This window comes from Phoenix dactylifera, chromosome 4, assembly GCF_051530095.1.
Source record: "Phoenix dactylifera cultivar Ajwa chromosome 4, Ajwa_hap1_PhDact_Kaust_v1.1, whole genome shotgun sequence".
Taxonomy (NCBI): domain Eukaryota; kingdom Viridiplantae; phylum Streptophyta; class Magnoliopsida; order Arecales; family Arecaceae; genus Phoenix; species Phoenix dactylifera.
The window spans coordinates 1018388-1042668 of record NC_143193.1 but is presented as its reverse complement, the minus strand read 5'-3'; the positions used below and the strand labels follow the sequence as shown (position 1 = coordinate 1042668).

Below are 24281 nucleotides of genomic sequence, written 5' to 3'. Positions count from 1 at the left end.
TTTTTTTTTCTTTAATATTCTTTATTGGCAAATTTAATTATTCTGGATATGTAAATAATATGTTTGGAGAATGCAATACTGACCCTGTATGATTTTTTGATTACTTTTGGAAGAGTCTATCTTGTCAGAATGTCTTCCACAGGTTGCTTATTTAGATTGAACACAAGTGGGATCAACTGTGTGTGTTCTATGATTAAATATGGAGGAAGATAAAGAATTTAGAGTAGTTTTGGCACAGTATGTACTAGCAATACATATAATCGTGATGGAATAATGTTCAAGAAGCTATATATGGAAGGTCTTGTTATGAAGAGTGACAATAAAAACACAAAGGACCTGCCCAAGCAGGCTCAGAAGGTTACATGGTTTAGTTGCTTTGTATGATTCATTGGTCTCGATAGAGTGTGAGATGTCTTAGATGAGCATGAGGAAAAATAGAATGCCTGCTTACCACAAAACTTGTCAAGACTGAGGACTGCTTGAAAATGATGGGACCAACGAAATGTGGAGACGCTATCTTTAAAAAAATTGAAACAAGAACTTTGCTGGGAGTTTGCTTAAATTTTTGAGTTTATTTGCACTGATTATGGTTATTATGATTTATTTGTGGAAGCTTTTTTTTAAGCATTTTAGTTGATTCCTGAAATGCACTTGAGATGATAGGTTCAACATCTCATACAACCCCTCCTCTTTCACTTCAGAGTTAAAACCCTCAAGTAATCACTTTGGTGTCTGGCAAACACTTCCATCGCAGACTTGGCTCGCATGTTATTGTCACATAATGAAACTTTTTAAGATCAAAAATCATGGAAAAGATATTGTAGATATGATGACCTTTTTGCCTTTCTTTACTCGCAGGTGGTGAGATATCAGTGGTTCAGTCACTTCTTGCGGAGTTGCCTGGACAATTTATGAGTTATATGCAGACTAGAAATATTCAGCCACTTTGCTAATACATTTTGCCACATGTTTCTGTAATTTGGTTTTTGTTGCTTCTTTGTGCTATCTTTTGCCCTCAGGCCAGTTTGATGTTTGTCAGGCCTCTGCGTCTTCATACTTTTTTTTTTTCCATATTCTGTGCACAGTCCAGGAGGAGGGGGGACCACGGAATTATACTGCATGGTACCAAGATTTACAAAAAGATTGATCATGATTCCCTTTTACTAGAGTTGCATTATGTATGCATACTAAATCACTTCTCCATGTTCCATTATTCTCTTAAGACTCCAGAATATAAGATATGAACAATTGTAAAACAATGTAGAACATAGCATGGGCTATCTATTTGCCCCAAGGTGGCTCTATGTTATTGCACGATCTCATACAAGATTGAGGTCCATTTACTTGAATAAATGTATCATGTTTATGGTTGAGATATCAGTTCCGTATAAGCCTCTCCTTAAACTATGCAGGGGTTCTGGTTTCGCTGTTCAAACCTCTTTTTCCCTATTTTCTTTGAACATCAAAGAAGCTTCTAAACTCCACCTTAGCTGTTTGTGCGGCTTAGATAGGGCTCAGCAGTCCAATTTAATTTTTTATGAACTTAAATACGGTAACTCAATTTCCAGTGAAATAATTGAAACAAATTTTTTGGATGCTTGATATGTTTTTGGTCTGAAGCAAAGCATGAACTCAATAAACACATATATTTGAGGATGAAGTGACCGGCTTCATAGATTTGAATCCCCACAGTATTGCTATGGTGCAGATTCAATATACTGATGATATTTAAAAATTTCCAATCATTGAGATAAGTTCAGAAGCAAATATGCCACCCTTTTCTTCGACTGCTGATCAGCATAATCCTTGTTACAGTTCATCAAATACAGCAGTTACTCGCCATCCTATCTGACAAAATTCATGTTTCCTTCTGAAACCAAAAAATGTGCAGTTTTTAAGGATCCGAACACAGATCATATCTTGTTCAGAAGCTATGATGAAAAAATAAAAATAAAAAAATCAACTGAAGCACGATGGCACTCCTCTTAGCCATTTAGAGACGCCAAACATGTCAAAGAAGGTAATCAGCTCCATGCCTCTGCCTGCATCCTCCCTGAACCTGAAAGTACAAGGTCATGTTAAACAAAGGAAAAGTGGCAACCCAAAGACTGATCCTCCTATATATTGCAACCTTCCATCAACATAGGATTAAGCAGCAATATCAGCAAAGAGTCTCTACCTTGCACTAGGGATCAAGATAAAATTTGATAGCATTCTTATGGATGGTGATCAGGTTGGTTCTGGCTGTCATTTTTATCCGGCATAGAAAGAAAGGTGGGATTGGGGCGAGGGAACAATAGCTTCAGGCGGAAAGCATCCACTCCATTCAAGTAATATCGGAACAACCTCTTCGCCCTTATGAACCCTAGGCGACCATATAGTGCAAGAGCTCCCTTGTTTGTAACTTCCGCTTCCAGAGTTACCTACATAAAATAAAAACAAAATTTACACGTAAGCTGACGTGCTACTCGCCTATCAGTGCAGTATGTGAAGCAGAATGATAATAGAATCATGCACTTCCATTATGCCCTGCTGTTCTATATCCAGTATGCAGGGTTTACAAACCACTCAAATGAGGCAGATCAAGGGAGAGAGCTGATGGTGAAAGGTCTTCAAGCAAAAAGAACAAGGAAATTCTCTGGCCTGGATATGCATGGAGGGTTGACATCAGGTTGCTATTATGACAATGACCAACATGGCTTTTCTCATCTACATGGTTTTGCAAAACATTCTTTTCAGAGAGAATATTTTGTTTTCCAAAAATGCCATTGACCTATCAGCTACAAGTACTCTCAAGTTGCGGCCAGTATAGAAAATCTTACTGAGGCCCAAGCAACAAATGAATAGTGCACAAAAAAAATTTGCAAATGTGTGTATATTTGCGAGTTGAGTGATCAGGGGAAAACAAGGAAAGAAAGAAATCTATGACGGAGTGCAAGAAACAAGCTTGACAGAGCTGCAGGAATGTTTCAGATACGAACTCAGTAGCTCTGAGAATTTACAACAGCCAAAACATAAAAAACTAGAATTGAGAAAAGAGAAAATGAAAGCTCTCGAGAATCTAGACCTAGGCCCTAATACATGCAATTAAATCATCTTCCTGGTTGCTGTAGTTGCACAGCTAAGAAGAAGGCCTGGAAGCATAAAAAAGGCTCAAAAAAAAAGAGCAGTTACTGAACCTAGAAATCTAGGGTGAAATCCCCTATCTGCTTCTTTTAAATTTCTTGAAGAAGACCTCTTCTTTGCCAACCAAATCTCCCAAAGATAAGCCTGAGAATTAGCAGATAGATGGTGCCATCCAAATTCAGGTCAGATTTTTCTTGCTTGTGTTGAGGGTTATATATCCTAAGATCATCCAAGAGTGTGATGAAGACACATTGTGTTGAGGCTTATATAACCTAAGATCATCTAAGAGTGTGATGAATATACATTGCATCAATAAGAATGTGCAGTGACATCTCTCAGTAAACCAGAAACAAAGATTGCCTAAGCCAATCAAACACCAAGCCTAAAGAGGGGAGTGATGATTGTCCACCAGCTATTCTTGGCTGAGAAGATTATTTTAGGAAAAATAAATAATGTATCAAACATCTAAATTCTATTTTGGGCTTGCTTGGCTATGTTCCTTTTAAAACCTTAGCCCTATGTCTAGAGTAATGTTGTAAATCAAGTTTCTTAACTCCTTGTCTGCATCATGAAACTACAATAATGATCAAATATTGTTGGTAGATAAATGGATGAACTATGAAGAATGGATACTACTTGAAGTACCAAACACAGAAGTCTGCACCGAGCCTACAGACCAGTAGAAGTAAACTCTACCCACCCAACCAGCTTAAGACTAAGACACACATACTTGGTACTTTGGCATGGTTTGATTTTCCATCTGGAGCAGAAAAACACCATCCTGCTTGTTTTGGGTTTCATGCCTTCTGAATAAGAGCATGCTTTACCATGTTTACTTTTGAGTATATGTTTAACCTGTTTATCATCTTTTAGATGAAACTGACTTACTAAAAATCAGAAATGCATGGCTCTTCTCTAAATCACTTGGCTTCCATCCTGTCATACTAAAGCAAGCCAAAAAAAAATGGAGGTCATAATAAGTAGAACAGGACAACGTACTAATCATAATTACATATCTTCAAATTACTAGCTAGTTCTGCCTTTTGTATGACCAGTAATTTTCAAACATTAATATTTTATATCTATCAACTTAAAAAAAGAAGCAAATTAGAACATAGTAAACATTCATGACATCATCAAGAAGTTTCCTCCAAAATCTAGAACCCTAAAACATACCACAGTATCACCTAAAGGTAGTTACTAAACTTTACTCTTTGAAGAAGATCTGGTAGGAAAAAAGGAAGAGTTACAATGAAACAATCCAAGCACCATATGCAAAATATCTCCAGATTGAACAGAGGAAAAGGAGTCATGTTCAATAATATTTTGCATACAAAAATCAAGCATTAGAGTAGAACTACAAAATAAAAAAGAAAACATAACTATATGCATCAAGATAATGCTCTTCTAGAAAATTTCAAATCTTTTGCATGCTGACTTCTATATTATATTATTTATATCTTCTCATTTGAAGAATCATAAAATCACATAGCTCAAAATCTTGCAGTATTAGCTTACCTCCTCACATCCAGATTCCATCATCACTCGGATAGACCTAGTAACAAGTTCAGTAGCTGCAAAATCAACAAATATAAGATGTATTGTATAATATGCTAAAACTACTATGATCACCAGTTGACAGGTACTGATAACAATTATGAACAGAAAAATGGCACTTATATAGCAGTTCCTCAGAAGAAAAAAATTAAGATCAAGAAATACTTTAAATAATGTCTAGTGGCATTATTTTTCACATACTATCCATATAGAAGACTGTCAAATATCTAACAATCAGAATGAATTGAATCTCTATAGAACTTATAGCATGCACCAAAAATTTGCTTATAAAAAGCAAAATGTGATGTATAACAAAGAAAACGGCAAAGAATTGGCATGGTTTATCAATTTGGAGGAAAAAGAACTACTGAAGTATCCAAACTATGACATGCAAATGCACGATCATTCATAAGAATTTTATGCATTTTACAACACAATCTTTGTTCAAGACATCACCAATAGCTTTTAGCACCAACGTGGATGCTGATAATAGTGCCTGGGCAAGCAACCACTTTCTCTGATCTCCAGAAAGAAGGCTCAAAAGCATACTCTCATGATTCTCAATCATTCTTACATAAGTACATGTTATGAATATCTTGACATATGTACATTCACTTAAGACAAGCCATCATATAATATGCACCTATTCTAGACTACACAAACTTTTGGACATGCAGATGGCTAATAATATGCAGCGAGTTCCTTGGTGCCCTAAATCGAGTGTGGGGCTTATATCCGCCATAAATGTTGGAACTTAATCTGTTCTTTTGCAGTGTCCTAAAGAACATGGTATTGCAAGTGAGAGCTCTCTAATTAGCCTAAGTGTATGGCCATTCTAGTAAGTTCCATAGCTTTCTTTTTATGCTTTTCAGTACTGTAGTATGGCATGAAACTTCAACAGTTCTAGCCAGAAGGAATATTAACTAGTCAGGCCTCATAGTCAACGTATTTTCAAATGTATATGTATTTCGCAGATACAAAGCCCCACCATAATTTTAATATTAGGAGTTGGACACTTCAAGAAACCTATCCCAAGTGTATGGACAACATAGGTGCAGCATAGTAGTATTGACTTCTTGCCCTGCCAAGTTTTTTGAAGGTTGCAGCACCAAGTACTTTCTTGTTTATGTATTTTGCAGACACAAAGCCCCACCATAATTTTAAGATTAAGAGTTGGACACTTCGAGAGACCTATCCTAAGTGTTTGGACAACATAGGCGCAGCATAGTAGTATTGACATCTTGCCCTGCCCGATGTTTTAAAGGTTGCATCACCAAGTACTTATGGAGACATTGAAACTTGATACTTTGTCTAACATAACTAACTAACAACTATTTTGTGCACAAGCAAGAAGAGAGTTAGGAAGAACGCATTAAGATATCCTATTTAAAACTTCATCAAGTAAGGTTTCCACTAAGTAGACGAGGCCAACTATTATAATTTTGCAGGACATATTACTAAATAAATTATCTTGGTGATCAACAAGAAACTCAGATAAGGCAAAATCATGGTTATTGACACAGCAATTAATCTTTATGACATACACACCTGAGGACAAAGCCATTCGGAAGCACTATCGCAGAACATAAAATATACATCTTGTTGAAAATGGAAAGTATGAGAAACTACAAGAAATGTTCTCTAAAAGCATGTCACTATCAAAGCAGTGAAGCTTATGTAGAGCAATCCTGTCCTGCAAAATCCATATACAGGTAGCAAAAATGTGTCACCACTAGAGGTTTCCCTGGCGATAGATTGAAGCCCACAAAATAGCAAAGCCATCTAGCGGCTAAAGAGGCTATTTGCAGAAAGTAATGGGCAGTTGAATGCCGATATTGCACAATGGAGGTTGCCAATTGCCCAAACTTGTGACTGACCACTGAAGGCACTATCTAATACTTTCCACGAAGCATAAGAACACTAACCTCACTCTCTTCCTTAGTTTCTTGCTCTCAGATGCCTCTGGAAACACTATCTATAACCAAATTAGTCCTGCTAGATTGCTCCTTTTTCATTGTAATCGAAGTAGAAATATTCTAAAACTTCATAAGATTAAAGCATACACTTAGGTTATTATTCTAGTTACCCAAGCCTTGGAACACACTTTATAACCATGTTGCTTTGGAAAGACTGCTCCTTTTTCACCAAAATCAACATAGAAACAACTAAAATTTTCTCAGAATCGTTAGGGTCTCGTTAATTTTTTACTTCGGTCACTAATTCCTCTATAAACTCAATCCACATCTAAAAACAGCTAGAAAAACTTCACCAAAGAACGCAAAGGGATGCAATTGCCTTACCAACGCCCCTCCCTCTATAAGGTTTGATGACGACCAGCATCGCGATGTATCCTCTAAAGGTGTTCCGGTGCTCCCCCATCTTGCACACCACCGTCCCCACGCACTTGCCCCTGTGGAACGCCTGAAATCGCCATCAAAACCGAAACCATCAGCGTTAATTAAACCCGGGAAGAGATCAATACAGAAGTGAAGGAGAAGAGGGGGAGTACGAGGAAGGTGAGGTTGGGCCAGAGGTAGACGAAGTAGCGGTAGGTGAAGATGGAGTAGGGCTCGCTGAGCTCGTCGTCAACGAGCCCCATGATGAGCGGGAGGTGGTGCTCCCCACCGTAGCTCACGTACTCGATCTCCGACGGCGAGAACACCACCGCCAGCTCCTCTCCCCCGCCGCCGCCGGCCCCCGCCGCCGCCATTTCCTGCCTCTCTCGAAACCCTCTCGTTCACCTTCCTGAAACATGCTTTGAAACGGGCAGCCTCCAAATGGGCCGGCCCAATTAGCATGGACCAATATATGGGCCTCTATCTTGTGTTTGTGAGACAGAGATGGAAGCCCACTCCACACAACGCGAGCTTCAAAAATAAGCGGCTCGGAAAGATGAGTCCATCGGGCCATGCAGTATTTAGAGGAATTATACCTTATACCACATGCACCATATGGCGGTGCACCATATCATTCATGTATCTCAATTTTTGAACCACTAATCTGATGCATGCAGTGTAGAGCATAATTTCTCATAGCCTTCGGCCGATACATGGAAATCCAAGTAGCGAAGATGCCAACGTACAAATTTGATGACCCTGCATGCTTCTGATGCGAGACCAACTTACAATTAGGTTTTTTCGAACTCATGATTAATACCCCCTAAAACCATGACCACACCATATTGTTGTGGACTCCATGAAAAATAACACCTATCAAAGCATGTCAAGCAGCTACTATGCAAAACTTATACGTTACGCTGTTGATTTTGACAATCTAGAATTTGATCCATACGTAGCCAATTAGTTCTTTCAATGATTTCTTTGACTTCATGATCAAGACATAACCCTACGATACCGGGCATTCTAATGAAACTAAAATATCCATTTAGTGCATAGAGCATTTTTTAGTCTACTAGGCGACTTCTGCCATGTCTTGCGGTCATTTTGTAGACCAGCCAGGTTGAATCATTTGACAGAGTGTTCCATTTCGACCATGGCGTCAAAGTCAGCACCACAAGTAGTTTCATTGCTGGGCCAAAAAGCCACATTTACTAGAATGGCATTTTATAGAGAAAAAAAAAAAGTTATCATTAGGCTGGAGACCTACAAAATTTCTTGGTCAACCTGGTTTTAGATGGAACTTGGGGTAAGCATGCAAAAAAAAAAAAAAGACTCATTTTGAGGCGTCGAGGCTTGCAATCATGCAATACATCTGAAATAAGCACGCAAAAACTTTCATTAATTGTTCTCAAAATGCCTGTACGATAATACTTTTATAATATTTAGAATTTTTAACTATTCGTGGTACCCTTACTAAACAATTTTTTTTTTGTTATCAAAATATTCTATCCTAAAGACTATATAAGTATACAGATATAGATGTTAGAATATCCCTCTCCCAAGGTAAAACTCTCCTTATGATACTCCTACTTAAAAAAATCTTTCTTCATTCTCGAAGTGCCCCTATTTTAAAAACTATATATATAAGCTGCGCTGATATAGATCTAAAAATATCCCTTTTCCAAGATATTTTTATGATAAATAAATATATATTTTTTGCCCAAAATGCACCTATATTCTAAATTTGGTCAATAATTATGACCCGATGAATGGTATCCTAATTAGTCGAACTCTTTGGTCTGTCTATGTGAAACTCAAGAAATGAGTGCTTATTTCGGAGCAAACAAAACAATGCTCCCACCAATTAATCATCTTACCCATAGATTAGCCAATGAATATACTTCAGCACAATGGAAGATTCATTTGACACTAATGGTTTGCAGAGTTGGGAAACCGACAGCTTAATGAGCTCATCTAGTCCTTAACTTCCCCCTTCCTGTGGAAAGTGAATTTTGATGCTTCTTGGTCTGAAGAAACCATGAAGGTAACGTTATACATGCTGCCTCAAGAAAGATGCAAACAGTTTCTATCCTGCTTGATGAACTACAAGCTGCATGGAGTGGCCTTATTTCAGCAATTTGCCTGTTTGGATTTAAAGCAAGATAAATCTTCTGTTATGTTCATATCCCAATAGCTAACAGGCCACCTACTTAATTGCATTGCCTTCCATGCATCTGATGAAAGATTAGCTTCAATAGCAGTATTTGTAGCTCATTTTAGCCCAGCAAAATAAACCAAGTTATAACACAACTATGTATGTGGGTCTCCCTCCCTTTCTTCCTAGAAATAAAGGAAAGAAAAAAAAAACAGAGAGACATGGGCCATCTAATTGATGGCCCTTCCTATTTTAGTCTTAAAAAAGAAAAAAAATGGAAAACATTGCAAAATCACAGTCAACTTGTTGCTCGAGAACTATGCAAAACAAGGACCACTAAGAAACCATGGCACATAGCTCGCAAGAAAGATCTTAGAAAATCTCATTCCACCATCTTTGACAATCAAAGTTTTTGACTCATTTATACCTTTGGCATTTTTCTTTGATTTCCTGATCAATATGCATGATTATTGTTGGAAAAATGCAATCAAGAAATAATGATGCCGCAAATTTTTTTTTCTTTTTATGTAATTAAATAGGATATCACTTACGAAGCAACAATAATCTCTACAATTTACTCAAGTAATAAGCAAAAATAATCAAGTAATCCACACACAAGAGGCAACATAATTTCTTTAACATGGAAAATCCTTCGATGTGAAGAAAAAAATAATGAAACCCAGTCCAACCAAAATCTTCTATTACTTACAATAAAAGGATTACAATAGATCATCTCTAGTTCAACTAGAAACTGTATAAACATCAACAAAATTTAATCTTGGCTTCCACAATAAGAATATTCATCGGCAATAAGACAAATTTCAACAATAAACAGCAAAATAGATGTGGATCTTATAATAAAACATGTATTTCTCTTATTCTAGGCCCAACTCTTGTAGAAAATTTTTCATCCACAAAAGTTAGTTACAAGCTTCTGTAACTGCAATATACTCGGTCTCTATAGTGGACCAAGCAACATATTTTTGTAGCTTAGATTGTCATTACACTGCTTCCTCTAAAAAAGTCATCAAGTACCCTGATGTGGACTTTTTAGAATCTATATCACCAGCCATATCTGCATCTGTGTACTAATCCAACACAGGCTTACCATTACCAAAATATAAACAAACTCTAGAAGTACCTTTGGTAGCTGTCCAATGTTTCTTATCAGAGTTAAAAAGAAACCGACTTACAACACTAACTATATGAGCAATATCCGATTTTGTGCAAATCATAGCATACATCAAACTGCCAAATGCGGATACATAAAGAATTTTCTTTATTTTTTCTTTATCTTTCTAACTTGTAGGACACTACTTGGAATTTAATTTAAAATAACTTGCAAGTAAAGAGCAAACTAGTTTGGACTTGCGCATGTTGACCTTTCTAACACCTTTTCAATATATCTCTCTTGAGATGACCAAAGTTGTTCATTCTTACTATCACGAATAATTCTCATGCGAAGGATTTGTTTAGCCGGCCCCAAGTCCTTCATAGCAAAAAACTTGCTTAACTCTTTTTTTAAGCTTTTAATCTTCTTAGCTTTCAATCAACATGCCATCCATATAAAGCAAGAGAATAATAAAATCTTCATCGGAGAATCTATTAATAAACACACAATGATCAGAAGCGGTTTTACTATACCTATAGTCTATCATAAATGAATCAAACTTTTTATACCACTACTGAGATGTCTGCTTGAGCCCATACAAACTCTTTTTAATCTGCACATGAGATGCTCTTTATCTTTAACTATGAACCCTTCTAGCTACTCCGTATAAATTTGCTCCTCTACGTCACCATGAAGGAAGGTAGTTTTTGCATCAAGTTGTTCAATCTCCAAATTTATGCTTGCATATAGACCAAGAATAACTTGGATTGAAGACATCTTGACCACAAGTGAGAAAATTTTTTCAAGTCAATACCCTTTTTCTAACCAAAATCTTTCACAACCAACCGTGCCTTGTAACTTGGTTGTGAGCTCTTCTCTTCAGTCTTCAACTTGAACACCCACTTATTCTTGAGTGTTCTCTTACCCTTAGATAGTTCTATTAACTCAAATTTGCAGTTCTCGTGCAAAGATTTTATCTCCTGCATAGCATTTTAGTTCTCCCCCATCACTGATCATCACATATTCATGAGGAGAATATCTCTAGGTCTAGTAGATCTTCTCAACTGAAGCTCAACTGGTGGTTCTGGAGAGGCTTGCTCACATGCTCATCTGGCACATCAGTGTCAGGTGCGGGCTCATTAACTGTGTTACCATCATCTTTCTATAAACTTTCTATTGTCATCATTCATCATAGTTGGAAGCACTGGACCTAGATCAACATAATTTTTAGTGACAGACGTCGGCTTCTCAACCTTTCTAAAATCTTCAATAGTCTGATCTTCTAGAAACCCAATATATTTGCTTCTAATAACTTTCTTATCAATTAGATCCCATAATCTGTAACCAAACTCTTCATGTGCATAACTCAGGAAGATACAATATTTAGACTTGTCATTAAGCTTAGATCTCTCATCTTTAGGAACGTGAATAAACACCCTACAGCCAATTACTCTCAAGTGATCATATGATCCATCTTTCTTAATCCACAATCTTTCTAGAACATCACCCTTAAGAGGAACTAAAGGAGAAAGGTTGATCAAATCTATTGCAGTTCTTATTGCTTCACCCCAAAAGGATTTAAGCAATTTATCATGAGAAAGCATGCACCGAATTCTTTCACAAATAATACAGTTCATTCTCTCAGCAACTTCATTATGTTGAGGTGTTTTAAGAATAGTTTTCTTAAGCCCGATGTCATTATCTCGACAATATTTCTCAAATGGACCTCTATATTTATCACCATTATCTGCTCGAATATACTTCAGTTGTTTTTCTATTTCTCTTTCAACACTAGCATGAAAATATTTTAATACATTGAGCACTTGGTCTTTAAATTTTAAAGCAAAGGCCCATATTTTTCTAGAATGATTATCAATAAAGATAACAAAATATAAAACACTACTAAGAGTTCTAGCATCCATAGTGCAAATATCAATATGAATTAAATTCAAAGCATATGATCTTCTATATGGAGGAGATTTATGAAATGCATCTTTATATTGTTTGCTAACTAAATAATCAGAACTAGTCTTTAGGGGCATATTTTTTATAGAAAAAATTTCTTTTTTAGCCAAAATGTTAAGTCCCTTCTCACTCATGTGTCCAAGCTACTTATGTTATGATTTAATGGAGAAGTCTTCAACTGCATTCACCTGCCTCTTGCACAATTTTGCTTGCATCATGTAAAATGTGTTTGATTTCTTTCTTCTTGCTGCCATTAGAGAACCTTTGGTAAGCTTTTATTTTTCTTCACTATAGTGATTATGGTAACCTTCATCATCAAGTACTCTAGTAGAGATCAAGTGGAGGCAGATATCTAAATTATGTCTCACATTTTTCAGCAATAGTTGACACTCAATGCCGGTTTTCAAGTAAACGTCTTTCATGCCTACAATCTTAGTTATTCCATTATTTTCCATCCTGACACTACCAAAGTCACTACTAGTATAGGATGTGAAGATGTTTCATTAAGAAGTAACATGAAAAAAAGGCACCTGAGTCAATAACCCAAGAACAATCATTGCATGTAAGATTTACACAAGCATCATCATAAATAATACCAACATAACAATCAAATACAACTATTGTTGCATTATTTTCTTTCTTGTTTTCTTCACCTCTTTTTCTTGATTACTCTCTTTTAAATTTTCTGCAATCTCTTTTCATGCGTCCTAGCTTGTTACAATGAAAATATTTGATCTCTTTTTTGAATTTGGATCTTTTTCTTGACTTATCATGATCGTTAGAATTTTGCAAGATTCTAGTTTTACTCCTCTTCCGCCTTTCTGTAACTAATGTCTCTAACTGTGTAGTCACACCATGTTCTTTTCTTTTGATCTCTTTATTAAGCATATTATCTGTTACCATTCTTAATATTACCACACCATTAGGAGCTGAATTACTAAGTGATACAACCAGAGTTTTTCAACTATCAGGCAAAGATCTGAACAACAACAAAGCTTGCAACTTATCATCTAACATCATTTTTATAGTATTTAACTGATTTACCACATCATGCAATCTACTTAAATGCTCGGTCACTGAAGTTTTCTTCTTATACTTCATATTCACAAGTTTTCTGATCATTAATGCCCTATTCTGCGCAGTCTTCTGCTCATAGAGACTCTTTAATTTCTTTCATAAACTACGAACATTAGTCTCTATAGCAACATGATGAAAAATATTATCATCTATTCACTACCTAATTAAACCAACCATCTTCCTATTCATTTTCTCCCATTCTTGCCGACTTTTGTCACTTAGTTTGGCACTATCTCTTTCAATAGGATAATACAAATCTTTGGAAAATAGTAAATCTTCCATTTGGGGCTTCCAAATTGAACAATTGGAAGATGTGAGTTTAACCATTCTGCCACCTAAATGCTCTTCCATTTAATCAACACAAGAAAAATTTAGCCACTAGAAACTTGGCTTTGATACCACTTTCTTGGAAAAATGCAATCAAGGAGGTCACAAACTTCTTTTCCCTTTTTTATGTAATTAAATTGGATATTATTCACCAAGCAATAATAGTCTCTATAATCTACTCAAACAATTAACAAGTAAAAATAATCAAGCAATCCACACACAAGAGACAACATAATTTCTTTAATGTAAAAAATCCTTCGATATGAAGAAAATAACCACGGGACCTAGTCCAGTCAAAATCTTCTACTATTTAGAATAACGAAATTAGAATAGATCCTCTCTAGTTCAACTAAAGACTGTACAAATATCAATAAGATTTAATTGATCTTGGCTTCCACAATAAGAATATTCATCACTAATAAGACGGATTTCAACAATAAAAAACAAAATAGAGATAGATTTCATTACGTGTTGATTATTTAAATAATCAATAGAAATTTTTTTTCAAAAATCTAAACCGTTCAATCTGTAGCTCTCAATGTCGGAAACAATATATTAAAATTTTAGCCAAATTTGAATAAAATCAACTATACAATCATCTTAAGTAGCATTTTTTTTTCTTCTCTTTTTCTTCGATCTCTATTTTTTTTTCTCTCCACTGGTTTTCGTAGAGCCCCGGACTCTCCCAGTTTTTTTTTCTTTTTTTCTTGGCGATTACCTCACCGAAGCCGACGGTTTGACACTGTCTTTTTATTTTTTCTAATTTACAATTCAAATGAGATGGTCCACACGAGAAGGGACCACGCCAATAGTCATTGACTTTGTAGCAACTCTTGAATTCTCTCTCCACCATCCAGTTAAAGGCAACCAAAAACTCGAAGTCCACCAAGAAATTTTTTCAATATCTTGTGGTCATTGCAGACGGACAAAATGGCTGGATAGTCGGTCAAGCTACGGCAACACTTTGACCGTGCCAAGGACACACAACTATCAGACTGACTCAATTAAAATAAAATGACAACTAAGTATTGATGTACGTGGACCACAGGTTTCCTTAGAAAAAAAAAGGAAGCAAAAAAACAAAAGAGGACCTCATTTTCCTGCCCATAAATTGGCACAGACCTTTAGGTAGGCAATAGTACAAACTCTTGGCATGAGATGCACATCTTCAAAGTATGGTTGACCGTGATTTTCTGAGAGGCCACGTAATTCAATTAGAAGTTGATGTGAGAATATATATATATATATATATATATATATATATATATATATATATATATATATATATATATATATATATATATATATATATATATATATATATATATATATATATATATATATATATATATATATATATATATATATATATATATATATATATATATATATATGCTATGTAATATTTTTTTTGTATCATTTTTCTTATTAAAGGGCTAAAGTTTAAAGGTGCTATAGCTGGTCAATGACCTAGTTCGAATCATATTTGAACTAGAGTCTCAGGGTTTGAGGGTATATTAAAGAGAGGATGCATGACGGCCTTTTATAGCCTATTGATCAGTATGGATGTTTTCTATAAAATGAGTCTATCATGTATGAAAAGCCATAGAATCCGACCATGCGCCCCAAGGCTTTTGCTAAAACAATAGGTACTCATTTGACCACCTTGGATTTACCTAAGCACATGATCTAGTTGTTAGATAGTAACACTATTATTCTAAGCCTAAACAACTCTTGTGTTTTGAAAAATTTGTTGAAGCCATGAACAAACAAAAGAGGCACAAGAAATATTCATCAGAAGAGGGACACCGAGGTGACCCTTTCCCTGGTTGTGAGGACTGGAAGGTTGCACCAATGAAACAGATGAGTAGAGAGCTTGCCGAATGGAGTGGCATGGGTCACACACCCTCAACAAGGTCCACATCAACCCCATGCTTGCTAATTAGGCATGAAGCAATGTGGTAGCCAGTTGATTGCCTTTCTTAAATAATTTAGTTTGGACTGAGAGATACCTTGACCCACCCCTCCCAGTTGTGCCATCAAAACCCCAAGCTTGCATGGGAGGCAATTTGGCATGTATGAGGAAACAACTAATGCATTCTTTATCAATCCTTGGTTCACGAAGTCGTCTCTTGGCCCCTACGGTGGGCCTCGTTAGCTTCACATCAACCTCAGAAGGCTACAACGTTCTCTACTGCAACATCGCTATCGCATATCGATCTTTCTTCTCTACGGTTAGCACGAAAGCAAGCCTTCGGAGGCCCAAGTCAACGACAATTCCCCACAACTCTGCCATAATAAATCTACACACGCAAGGATGGATATGTGAGCTCTATTAGGTCAACAGTGTCTTCTTCATAGGCCAAACTTAGGCATTCGTGTCAACCTTCCCTTGCGTCAGGACCAGCATCTAACTGAGACACATGCTAACCTTGCTTTCGGTGCTAGGAACAACATTTTGAACCACGAACTATAATTAATATCTCTGAGGAAAAGCAAGCAATGTGTATCTTATATGAAGTTGAATATAGGTTGTTTGGTAAAGGTTTCCATATCATTTATCAAGAGCTTATTAAATTGGTTGGTGTATTGCTGTTGGGAGTTCATTCGACCTAGTTCCTTATTGACTAAGGCATATAGGTGGAGTTTGGTGGGTTTTTTTCCTCTCACGGCTCAGTTTGGTTCCTAGAACGAGGAGGGAGTAAAGTGTGATCAATGGAAAAATGGAGAAAGATAGTTTTCAAAGAAGAGAGATAAAAAAGTAGCATTTCTATAGGAATAAAATTCTAATATTTCTTAAGATACAGAAAATTTCAAAATTGCGGTAATTTTTTTCTAAAATATGCCGTTAAGCTTTTAGATAAAACGGGATAAGGTCTTTTCCAGTATTTTAAATAATTTTTTCAGAAAAGTAGTTGCTCAATCAAACATAGGCTACTATGAAATATGCCACTTTTCCACGATCAAACAAACATGCAAAAATAATTTTTCTAGGCATCATATACTCGGGCATCAGTGTTTTAAGAAAAATATTTTAGTGAGGAAAAAAAATTTTTACGAACCAAATGAGATGCAAGTGCACTTGTTTGGTCAAGTCGTATTCAAGTGGTGCCAAACTTTGATATCAAGTTTGTTTTGGTCAATCTTATATACTCCAGACTTATTTTTTATTAAATCAATTAATAATTGAGTTTATCCCTATTATACCTTGTCCGGTTCTAATTTGATTTGTGCTCTTGTGTTTATTTTTCGAATTGTTCTGCTTTTCAGCCATAAATAATTGGCAAACTTTGACATTAAGTTTGTTTTGGTCAAGCCTATATATACCGAACCCATTTTTTATTAAATTGATTAATAATTGCGTTTACCAGATTATACCTGGTCCGGTTCTAATTTGATTCGTGCTCTTGTGTTTATTTTTCGAATTGTTCTGCTTTTCAGCCATAAATAATTGGCATAATAAAGTGGCACTATGCCATCAGCACTAACTTAGTTCATCCACAAGAATTGCTAAATGCATGCTACTTTGTATCACACGATCTCTATACATACATACAATATTTCTTTTCGAACATGCTGAGATCACGTCGAGCTGTAACCAGCTGCGCTAATTGTCCGATGATTTGATGAGCCATTGATTTCACGGAATACGTGTTGTCGTCTGACCAATAGGCTGAACCGTCGGGAAAAATTTTAGGGATGAATCAAGCCGTTTTCTCGAATGATGCCATACTAGGTGCCTAAGAAGTAACCTTCTCCTTTCTAGGAGAGTCATCGGCCCTCCGCAGCAGTCGGGGATTGGGATGGCACACGTGCGAGGCTACATGGATGACAGGGATCGAGCCTTGCATATATACCATCCTTAGGTGAGCTAGAGACCGACGTGGAGGATGGAGTGGTGGGGTGACCTAGCTTGGACCACACGTACGTGCGTAAAGAGCATGTGAAGTGTAGATGCCATGCTTGAAATACGAAGTTATTCGTACTCTTAATTCTCCAACGTGGAATGTCACATAATTGAAGGGCGGGTCAGAGGCGTTGCCGTGCTCGCATGTGAAAAGCCAAGGCCCACCAAAGGTGAAGGGAAGAAAGGAGTGTGTTTAAGTTCAATGGATTTGAATCTATGCGTTGAGGTGACGGTGCCACCCCACTGACAAAGTCAGAGGTCATCAACGACAGCAATTCAAAAGCCGGGCAGCGCCCATGCTGCTTTGCGCAGGGTCAAAACCAACCTTAAATCCTTGAAATGGAGAGAAAACTATTCTGGCAATCCAAATGCATGTTATCATGCATGTATTCAGGAAGTATTGCATGAATATGGATGACTGGAGGACCCACTAATTTTCCATTTATGAGGAACAAAGTTCACAGTCTGAGCATAAATATATGTGTGTATATATATATATATATATACACCGGCAGGAAGGCAGACAGATGGATAAATGAGTTCATGGAGGGTTAATGGTGTTCGAGTTCGTTGGTATGAAATAAGACATTAATTGTAGTGATATTCTCGTGTTCTATGGGAGTTATACTTTCGAGTAGATTCTCCAACATGGGGCATAATTTTAATTGTTTGACACATACTATAGGTACATGGATATATGTCCATGCTGCACGTTAGAATGGAGTGTTAACATTTATTTGACATGGACGTCTTCTAGGTTACACTTTTGGAATCTAGTAGTTCGCTAGCGCTGCAAGTTTAAACTTCAATGTTGGTATTTCTATCAATATTTAATTCTTAAAATTTAAATATAAGATGCGTTGAAGGGAGAAGGTGAGAAAGAGCTAAGGCCCATTTGGCAAAATTTTTGGAAGGCAAGAAAGCACTTTATGTCTCTCCAAAAGCACTTTTAGATAGAATAAGAGTGTTTGGTAAAAAAATTGAGAAGTTGTTTTAGTTTTGCCAGGAAGCTAAATGGAGCTTCTCCAAAAAAAATACTTTTAGGCTCCACCGGAAAGCTATTTTGAGTTATAATTTTTTCCATTTTTGGACCAAAATATCCATATTAAAACATAATAATTACAAATAATAATAATAATAATAATATATAATAATAATAATAATATTTTATATATTTATTATTGTATTATACTATAAATATAATATTATGTTACATTATATCAGAATACATTGATATATTATGTTATATAATATCAAATTTTGTTATATTATTATGTTATAGTATACAATATTGTTGTGGTTCAAATCTGGCTCGAGGGTGACCATGCCGGTGGAGCCGAGGGAGCCGTCGGTCAGGAAAGGGGAAGACGGAAACTACCTCCTACGCGACGGTCGTGGACCTGCACAAAATCTTACCGGTTTTCTTGGTGAGGCCCTCCGACGATCAAATTAGAGTAGGCAAATTTGGTCCAGCCAAAAAAGGTCCTTTAGGAATTACCTGACCGAGCTATTTATAGCTTCGGTAAAGTGGCCCAGGTGACGGAGGTGCTGTCAGTCCCCATTATGAGGAGGTATGGCTCTGAGCTGGATGACGTGCAACTCAGGTAGGCTGATGACGTACGGCACAGGCCGTTCTTAAGAACGGAAGGACGTTGATAGTTACAGCAGGGTATGGCCGGAGTAGTCAAGGTGTCGTCTGATTGCTGTTGACTGGTTATGGAGACATGACACGGCAGTATGATGGAGTACGGCCACGTAGGTGGGCGTAGGCCGGCACATGGATGTAGTTGTTGGCGAGGCCGAGCTCATTTAGTAGTCGCATCATGTGTTTAGTGAGGCCAGTTTGGTGTAGACTGGGAGTGGCTCGGTTTTCCGGACTCTGAGGTGTACTCGAGGGAGCGCTCCGAGCTCGAGTGTCGGAGCGTATGCTGTGTATTGCTGGAGTTGGCGTCCCGAACTTGGTCGGAACGGGTTGGCGTTTGTCTGGAGGCACCCTGAACTTGGTCGGGGGAGTCGGCGAATGTCCAGGAGTTGGTGGGGTTTTAGGCGGAGTTCCGAGGACGAACTGGCTCTGGACCGAAGTGCAGATTTAGTCATTCATCGTTGGTGTTTACTGGGCCAAAATTGGATGGCTTTTTAGTTGTGGGCTGGACGATCCATTTTTGCCTCTATCAAATATTATATTACTATATTATAATAATATTATATTACATTACACTAATATTATATTATATTATATTATAAATTTATGTATTAATATATATTATATTATATTATGTCCTATTGTATAATACTATACGATGTCCTTTATAGTCATTTTATCATACCAAATGTACTTTTTCAGTTTATTTACCAAACACATATTAAAGTCTCATAGCACTTTAGAAATATAGTTACCAAATAGCAAATAGCTTTTTATAAAAACTCGACTTCAAAAAGCTCTATTTTTAAAAGCTCTACTGCTAACAGCTCTGCCAAATAGGACCTAAATGCTACCTCAAATCCTTATATTTGCTCTTGTATATGCAGGTTCTAAGTTTTTTTATGCCCCACACACACACACACACACACACACACACACACACACACACATATATATATATATATATATATATATATATATATATATATATATATATATATATATATATATATATATATATATATATATATATATATATATCACGAAAACGATAATTTGCTCGAGTACCTTTCCAGAAAAGTTATACAATACTTTTAGTATTATATTCCCAAGAACTCCAACTCTATGACATTCTAGATATACGATTTCAAATGATATCTCATATATAGAGATAAAGTTTAGCCGCCACCAATGACTTCAATGGCCAACTGGCCAGTACCTTGGTCCTACTGTCGCCGAGCCAGGGTTATCCTTCTGCCAGATTATTCCGAGGGTGACGGTATTTTACCTGTTCATCTTGGTAAAGATTCCAAGAACAGTCCAGGTGAAGGCTTAAAATGACCCACAAAAGATTAGGTCCCTCGGAGTTATCCTACAAGTCATCGGAGGATCCTATAATTTTTATAAAACTACTCGAAACATCTCCAAATCTAAGAGCTTCCCAAAGGAGTTCAGCTCCAATGGAATTCTTGCAGCCTACCTTGGATTGCATCATTTGATTGGCCACCCCAAAAGCTCCAAGACGAAGCAAGGGAAGCTCCTAGATGAGAATGTTTGAGGCGAGCACGAAAAGGCCAAATCCGGAAGGCGAAGTTTTGGTCAGGAAAGCAAACGTCAAGTGCGATAGCAGCCAACAAAAGTCTAAAGGAACAAGGAATGGGAAAAAGACACGGCACGAGTTGTAATATTTAAAAGCCCGGCTGATAGGACCCGTATAAAACATCAAACCATCGAAGTAATTTTAGGATAAAGCTTCGTGCTAACTTAGTAAAACCGCTACCACCTAGAAGGGCTAGAAGGACCCAAACAAAGTCCTCAGCAATTTAAACACTATAAGCTATTATGAAAGTGATTGAATCGTTGTAAGCCCAAGAAAGAAAGAAGAAAACAAGTGATTGAATTGATCAAATCAAATATGTCAAATTTCAATGGTACCTCACCAGTTTGACCAGCTCGACAGGATCCCTATGATCTCGTTAATCCTTGACCTGAATTAATTGGAGTGCTCATAGATATTAGAGATGAGCATGAAGCCAAGACTAAACAAACTTGTTCGGGTGCAGTTAATTGGATTTAAAGCGAAAGTTATTTAAAAGATACTCAGGTATATGGCTCAACCCTATCCTCAGAATTCGGATCAAGTTGTTTGACTCTGGCCTCTCTTTCAAGAGGTGAGCATGAAGCCAAGACTAAACAATCTTGTTCGGGTCCATTTAATTGGATTTAAAACGAAAGTTATTTAAAAGATACTCAGGTATATGGCTAAACCCTATCCTCAGAATTCGGATCAAGTTGTTTGACTCACAAATTGAAATTAATTTGTGCGATTCGGAGCTGCTCAAAGTAGGTTAGTAATGCCGGATCGAGTAGCCGATCAAAATAAACAACCCGTCAGCCTTGGAACCAAACCATAACGTGTTGGGTCCCACCTGCAGGTGCAATTATTGGGTCCATGTGGTGGGTTGCTTGTTGGGCTCACCTATATGTGGCTCTCTAATTAAACCATATTATTATATAACTTATAGGGGAAATTCAAAACTCCTCTCTCGAGAAACTTATATACCCAAGTTATTGTAACATAAAGAACGGGCAAGCTAGGACTCGACGGGCGTTGGCCAATAAAAGCCCCCACCCCACCCCAATGCCCGTTCTTATCATCTCCCCCACCTCCCTGAGTCCTTGCCATCTCTTTCTATATTTTCCTTCTCTTCTTTCCTCCTCTCATCTCTTTATATATACCTCCATATATTCCTTGCTTCTCTTTTTCTTCTTCCTCCTCCTCCTCCTCCTCCTCCTCTTTCTCCTCTATCCACGACCATAGGAAAGATCATGACCATCTGATCATCTCCAGAGCAAAGAGGAGATCGATCCATCGCATGGGAGGCTGAGGCAAAAGAGGAGACAGAGAGAAAGGTGGATCGAAGGCATGGGAAGAGGGCCCTCCCTCCCGACGAGCAGGAGGAGAAGGAAGGAGAGCCCGTGCTCTCTCAGTACACCGCGGCGCGAGCCGATCAGGACGCGTCGGCCATGGTATCGGCCCTTGCTTATGTGATCGGCTCGAGCTCGCCGGGGGTGGGAGTGGGAGTGGGAGGGGGCGAGGCTGTGGTGATCCAGCCAGAGTCGAACCCGGCCATGGCCGGGACGGGCTCGGGAAGCATGGAGAGGGAGCTCAGCCAGCCTGCACAAGATCAAGGTATGACCTAACAGTCTCTTGCACCACTCTATATATTCTTCCATATATAATTGTGTCTTTAATTGAATTTTATTACTAGATCTCCAGAAAAAAGTTATTTAGTCGGGGAAAAAAAATCCTGACAAGTGCCAACCTAAGAAAAGGATCACAATATCCGCTAGCTGATAATTATATGTCACTCGCACCCTGAAGAAGTGTTATCCTATGTCGTTTACAATTAATTAGATGGCATATGTTTGGGAAACTTCTACGAAAACCCTAGAAACATCTTATTATATGGTTCATATAGCATCTTATTACATATCTCGTAAGGAATTAAAGTTTCCTGGAGCACTAGATTGGTCTTCAGCATGCTGCCAACCATTGTTAGCCCCAGAATCAAACATTATAATATAAAGAAATGCACGGCTGCAATTGCATAACCTTAGTAAGAATAAAAGTACAAATAATCTATTGTCTTTTCTGGTGCATACGAAGTAAATCACTGTCTTACGTATATTAAATGATCACGATCCCCCCCTCTCTCTCTCACACACACATTCACTTGGGAAACCCTTAAATGAAGGGACTGTGAGGAGAAGGCACTACAGGGGAGTGAGACAAAGACCATGGGGGAAATGGGCAGCAGAAATAAGGGACCCCAAGAAGGCAGCAAGAGTATGGCTAGGGACCTTTGACACGGCCGAACAAGCTGCCATAGCCTACGATGAGGCAGCCCTGAGGTTCAAAGGCACCAAGGCCAAGCTCAATTTCCCTGAGAGAGTCCAAGGGCGGACAGACCTTGGCTTCTTAGTTAGTAGGGGGATCCCAGAGCGACCACCAGAGCCCATCACTCCATCGGCGGCAGCTTCATACCCGGACCTTCTTCAGTATGCCCAGCTCCTCCAAAGTAGAGACGAAGACTTCCAAAATGTGGCATCAGGGCTCTACATCGGAGGCTCCCTCGCGTCGGGATCTTCTCAAATGTCGCCAGCATCTATGTCGGGTTCTTCGCAAGAGTTTTTGGATTTCTCTTCGCAGTTTGGTACCTCTTCTTCCTCTAGCTCATGGCCTCATGGAGACCAGAAGGATAAAGACAGAAGCCAGCAGCCGTGAGACTGGTGATCGATGTGTTTTAGTTGGTGCAAACGTGAGAGAGAGAAGGAGAGAAGGATGAGACTATGGGTAAGTGAATAGTTCTTTGGTTGGTTTGATCTTTTTTTTTTCTTTTTTTGGGGAGCACTTTTTGGGGTGTTAATTTTTCTTCGGTTTGTTCCTTATCCTTTCAATGGTTCTTTGCTATCTTTAAAGTAGTAAGAATCCATCTTTTCAGCAACAAGAAGAGAGTTCTTACTCCATGTATGGTTATCTTCCCAATTACTCTTAACTCTCCAGCACTTGTTAAGGAAAACCTTTCAAAACCACCGAACTCCCAAGTCCTTGAATGTGAACAGGACAACTGTTACAGTCTAAGAGAGAATATATAGAAAGGACGAGGAGAGGAGGTTTCGGTGGCCCATGATGATTTGGTTTCTTCCTGAGCCACAGGTCAAGGCTCTTTAAATGTTTGACCGTTTAAGAGATTCTTCTATATATGCCTGATCAGTATCTGTCACCAGTTAGTTTGCTTAGTACTAGAACTCTAATTAAGGAACTATGCTACGTACTTATATTTCGGGTGGGGACAAATTGGCAATGGAGAGAGGAGAGTTTCAACACGATTTCGTGCTGATCTCCAGAATGCTTTTTCCTTCTGTTGTTCAGCATCCAAAGTCCTTTTACAGCACCTTCACAAAACTTGCATAGATACTCAGAGAGGGAGTAAGTAAAATGTCCAGGATAACCAACTACAAAAAAGTATCATGCAAGCTTCTGCATTGAAGCTTATCTTCTTTGCTTGGTA

The 24281-nt window shown here is 37.7% G+C and overlaps 3 protein-coding genes across 3 annotated transcripts in view; 2 read left to right on the top strand and 1 right to left on the bottom strand.

The window, feature by feature from the left end:
- The window catches only part of LOC103708117 (protein BONZAI 1-like), a 46271-nt gene extending 45108 nt beyond the window's left edge, over positions 1-1163 (top strand). The window contains exon 23 of the mRNA XM_089930318.1: positions 859-1163. Within this exon, the coding sequence (XP_089786444.1) occupies positions 859-953 (95 nt within the window). The 3' untranslated portion in view covers positions 954-1163. The remainder of the gene's footprint in view (positions 1-858) is intronic.
- Positions 1164-1759: 596 nt separating this feature from the next.
- ATMAK3 (Acyl-CoA N-acyltransferases (NAT) superfamily protein) lies at positions 1760-7419 on the bottom strand. The gene is made up of 5 exons (XM_008792794.5): positions 7193-7419; positions 6984-7104; positions 4645-4700; positions 2180-2423; positions 1760-2059 (listed from the first exon to the last, which is right to left on the bottom strand). Exons 1-4 carry the CDS (start codon positions 7391-7393, stop codon positions 2217-2219), a joined length of 585 nt encoding a protein of 194 aa, XP_008791016.3. The 5' UTR covers positions 7394-7419; the 3' UTR covers positions 1760-2059; positions 2180-2216.
- A 14630-nt stretch (positions 7420-22049) lies between these two features.
- On the top strand, positions 22050-23736 carry LOC103708042 (ethylene-responsive transcription factor ERF113). Its single transcript, XM_008792793.6, has 2 exons — positions 22050-22399; positions 22965-23736. Exons 1-2 carry the CDS (start codon positions 22234-22236, stop codon positions 23492-23494), a joined length of 696 nt encoding a protein of 231 aa, XP_008791015.2. The 5' UTR covers positions 22050-22233; the 3' UTR covers positions 23495-23736.
- The last annotated feature ends 545 nt before the right edge of the window (positions 23737-24281 follow it).